The sequence below is a fragment of the Nelusetta ayraudi genome, unplaced genomic scaffold, assembly GCF_046127955.1.
Source record: "Nelusetta ayraudi isolate G7.1 ecotype Tasmania unplaced genomic scaffold, CSIRO-AGI_Nayr_v1 ptg000033l, whole genome shotgun sequence".
Lineage (NCBI taxonomy): Eukaryota > Metazoa > Chordata > Actinopteri > Tetraodontiformes > Monacanthidae > Nelusetta > Nelusetta ayraudi.
The window spans coordinates 5,215,410-5,220,000 of NW_027466083.1; the positions used below are offsets into that span (position 1 = coordinate 5,215,410).

The 4,591-nt window shown below is 43.2% G+C and overlaps 1 protein-coding gene across 2 annotated transcripts in view; it reads left to right on the top strand.

Annotated features, from left to right (window-relative positions):
• The first annotated feature begins 983 nt into the window (after window positions 1-983).
• LOC142891888 (transcription factor COE1-like) overlaps window positions 984-4,591 on the top strand; it is a 71,110-nt gene continuing 67,502 nt past the window's right edge. For both annotated transcript variants that reach the window (XM_076031813.1, XM_076031815.1), the window contains exons 1-3: window positions 984-1,787; window positions 2,581-2,737; window positions 3,489-3,552. In XM_076031813.1, the coding sequence (XP_075887928.1) occupies window positions 1,657-1,787; window positions 2,581-2,737; window positions 3,489-3,552 (352 nt within the window). In that variant the 5' untranslated portion in view covers window positions 984-1,656. The remainder of the gene's footprint in view (window positions 1,788-2,580; window positions 2,738-3,488; window positions 3,553-4,591) is intronic.

The following is a 4,591-nucleotide window of genomic DNA, read 5'->3' on the forward strand; positions in this document are numbered from 1 at the left end:
GCCGGTAGAGGCCCCAGTTAACCTTGCCAATCATCTCCAAAGCTGAACTGAATAATACAAAAGTTGTTGACCTTTTGCACCTCTGCAGATCGATATGGGCCCAGGCTCTTTTTTTCTTCTTTTTTTTTTTTTTTATCCAAAGGGGTTCACATCACAATCCATTAATATTTGTATTTGCTTGAATCTGCCTCCCGGCAGTGTGATAAATGGCTCCAAATAACAGATGGCACTGCAGGGGTGGTGGTGGTGGGGACGAGGAAGCGTAGGGAATGTGGTCACAATTATCCTCAATTATGTTGATTGTTATTTTGAGCTAATTATTGTTATTGTCACTTGTTTTGGTTGCGTCAGCCTGCAATAAGCGAGACAATGAAGATGCTGCTGCAACACCGGCTTTGAAATATGACTCTTTTTTTTTTAAACCAGGCAGATGGTCTGATCCAAACATGCGGGCTCAGATGTTTTATCCTTATTCTTTTTAAGTTAAATGCATTTTTTCAATGGATCTAATGCGAAAAGGATGTGGGCTGATGTTTGCCCTGAGATGTTGGTTGCAGCTTGGTAATGCCCCAAAGCTACTTCACAATAATTGTGGCGTGGAGAACGTTTGAACGATGGCGATATAAATTACACTACTCTGAGATCAGGCCAAATGATAGTCAAAGTTTATATGTTTGGAAATATTGTTTGTACCATTAACTGTGGGTTTTTAGCCACTTCCACTCAGAAAGTCCTTCCAGGCTGATTTCCAGGATGTGTTCTCTCGGTCCACAGACAACAGCTGCCCTGTGCAGGGACAGGAGCCCGGTGCTCCATCCAGGAGCGCACTGAGGAGCTCCGCGGCTCCACTCGCTCCTTTGTTTGGGGGCGTCACTCCTCCCTCTCCTCCTCCTCCTCACTCCTCCCATCCTGACTCCTCTAGCTCTCTCGCCCTCTCTCCCTGGGGCGGGAGAAGCCCGTGTTTGGTTCCCAGACACACAGGGGGAGAGAGAGAGAAGAGAGAGAGAGAGAGAGAGAGAGAGAGAGAGAGAGAGAGAGCGCGTGTGAGTCCTCTGGGAAGAGTCACTAAGAGTTTTTTACTCCTCGGAGAGGCAGCGGAGTGGCGAGAGCTTCGGGACTCATCCACAGGAAGCAGCGCCGCTCCGTCCGGACACAAGCAGCAGCAACAGCAGCAGCCACGGAGCTTCCAGCCAGGGGAGGTGAAAGTGGAGAGGAAGAGAAAAGTGTCCGCTGATGATGACATCTGATCCCAGTGACACTTGATCTGCTCCCATTTTTTCGGGCTTCACACCTCTGTCTGACAGCTTCCTCCGCGGATCTCCAAGACGACACCAAGATTTCCACACTTTCCTGCGCGCTCTGCCCCGCTTCTCCTCCGTGGAGCCTTCTGGACACGTGCGATCTGCTTAACCGTTCTTTGTTGGATCTTGATGCGATACTAGGGTTTTTTTTATTTGTATTTTTTTTTAGCAAAGCCCCGAGCACAATATCTACAAACACAAACACGCGCAATTAAGGCTCCGGTTCTCCAGCGAAGCACGCAGCCTGGTCGGTTCCTCAGCGAAGGATCTTAAGGAGAACAAGTGCACGGTCGAGGACGGGAGAGAGGCGCCGAGGAACAGCGGGACGCGCCGGCATCTACATCGGCGTTTTTTAATGTTTGGGATCCAGGAGAGCATCCACCGAAGCGGCAGCAGCCTGAAGGAGGAGCCGCTGGGAGGCATGAACGCCGTCCGGAGTTGGATGCAGGGGGGCGGCGTGCTGGACGCAAACACGGCCGCACAGAGGTGAGCGCAGCTCGGATTGAAACGTGCGTATATCAGCCTCCTCCGTGCTCGAACGCGCCGTGACACATGGCGGACATCACCCGGGATCGTGTACGGGACCTCCCCAGTGCGGGATACTAGGATGAGCCGATGTTGTAGAGAAGCAAACGGAGGAAAGCACCCCAACAGATCTCCTGAAGTCTATCGATAAATTAAAAAAATAATAATAATAATCATGATAATTTGAAAATAATAATAATAATCCCAAAACCATTAAATGAAGGCCAGATATTTTTTTTTAATGTCGCGCACTAAACTGTTAAAGGCAACATGTGTTTGTGCTTGAGATTTTTACGCACGCAGTGCGCGCCTTCTGTCCGTGTCTTGATGGGTTTTAATGTGCAGGAAGTCAGAAAAGAAATCACGTTGCTGCGTTACGATAGTAGACACAGTTTAAGATAGGACGTTGACACCTCTTTTGGGCAATCATGGTTATGTGGAATATGATACTTGATGCACAGAAAGAACGCAGGACGCAAATATCGCTGATAACAGATCACAACGTGAGCCTCTTGGATGAAAACAATTACTTTTCTGGAAAAATTAAATTTGTTTTTTTTTTCCTTATTGAGAACTCCAGATCTGTTCTTGATGAAATAATTTGGTCTTGTGCGAAATCAAGTCTCTGTAGCGAACCTTTATCCTCATATGTAATTTAATTCGTCTTTCTTCTAAAAAAAACATTTTTTGTAAATTCCTGTGAAATTCATAAAGACTTTCTAACACCGACTCCTCCGCGCTTCTGTTTCCGCAGCGGCGTGGGTCTGGCCCGGGCTCACTTCGAGAAGCAGCCGCCTTCCAACCTGCGCAAGTCCAACTTCTTCCACTTCGTCCTGGCTCTGTACGACCGCCAGGGTCAGCCGGTGGAGATCGAGAGGACCAACTTCGTGGACTTTATCGAGAAGGACAAGGTGAGGAGCACAAAAATCACACTGGGTCGCGGCATTATTTGTTATTATCATCAATATAATGTTATGCTAAAAAAAAAAAATTATCAGGTCAGAACTTACCACATTATTATTAGTCATTAATTCAAGTAAGGCCTATAAATTAAAATGGATGTGCTTATTATTATCGTTGTTGTTTTTTATAATTGATGTTTCATTATTTATTCATTCTTATGATTAATCATTATTATTGACCTAAAATCTTTTTTCGATCTGTTTGTATATCAGACAAAAAAAAAAAACCCGTTCGAATTATTTTAATGAAAATTGTTTTAATTTGCGGCGTCGAAGGAGCGTCGGAATCACCACACCGTGCCTTTTTATTTATGTAAAAAGACAGGGTGTTTAAAAGGAAATGGATATATACATTTTTAATGTGTTTGTTTTTGCTGGTGGCGGGGCAGCTCATCAATGATGACGAATCAGAAAATAAATTGTTGGGATTTATTTTGCCCTCTGTAACCTACATATGGCGTCAATGAGAAATTCATTAAAAAAAAAAAAAAAAAAAAAAAAAAACTCGGACTAAGATTAACTACCCCGCGTTTCTGTGCATGAAATGAATCCCGAGTTGATGTGAAGATTTCAATAAGTTTTGGCGATAAAAAAACAAAAAAACATGCAGGCCTACAAATGCATCCTTTAAACAAGTGTGTGTGTGTGTGTGTGTGTGTGTGTGTGTGTGTGTGTTGTGTGTGCGCGTGTGTGCGTTAAGGAGACCAGCGGAGAAAAGACCAATAACGGGATTCATTACCGGCTGCAGCTGCTTTACAGCAACGGTAAGACCCAAACATTCATGTATTCACAATCCATTGACTTGTAGTGAAGTGTCTGTCAGTTCCCCTGACGCAGCCAAATAATAATAATAATAATAATAATAATAATAATAATAATAATAATAATAACAATAACGATAATAGTTATAATGTTTATAATGATAATAACACACAGGAAGTAGAAGTGAGTGATATTTTCCCTGATATTTAATATGCGATGGTTGAAATGTGATTCAGGAGGCCCGTCAGGCCACCACAGTGTGTTTATGATTTCACCATTTTCTGGAGAAATGTGTGTCGCTGCTCCCAGGATTCACGGCTCCATCAGCAGCCCTGAATTAGTTTGTCCAGGCTGCATGTTGGCTGTATTCAGCAACACAACGACGTAACACAACAGGAGCATTATCAGTGACATTTTGCACAGTGTGATCACAGGAATTTGGGTCGTTTACATCTAGAATTAGGTTGTTTTTTGTTTTGTTTTTCAATCTGCATCTTTAAGAAATTGTAACATTTAACCCGCTGCTGAGGGCAGCGGGTCTTTCCTGGTTGTGTGATAAGTCAAGCCGTTGCAGTCCTTTCTTCAAACTGCAAAGACAACTGATGTGTGATTGCAGAGTAGATTTACAGCTCAGCAGATTTCTTTCCTCCCTCTCTTCACCGACTCTGTCAGATATTAGAACAATTTTTCCACATTCCCAGTGAGGCCCTAAGAGATTGCTTTTTGAGAGGAGGGGATTGGTGGGGATACGAATATTATTGGTGCACACTATCTGCGTATCTCTCTTTTTTTTTCCTTTTTTTAAAAAAATAATACGTGTATGTTTTGCTTTCTAAAAAGGTGGAAGTCATGCTTTTTCCCCATTATCGAAAAGCCCAGTGTGTCACATTCAAATTGATCTACTGGCAATAATTTGAATAAAAAAAAATGCATATTATACAAATCATCAAAAGCGGTATTTTCTTTCGCCATTTGAAATTAAAAGTGTTTGGGATTTTTACCCTAATGTCTCAGCTGTTGTAAGGAAGATCGAAGGAAACA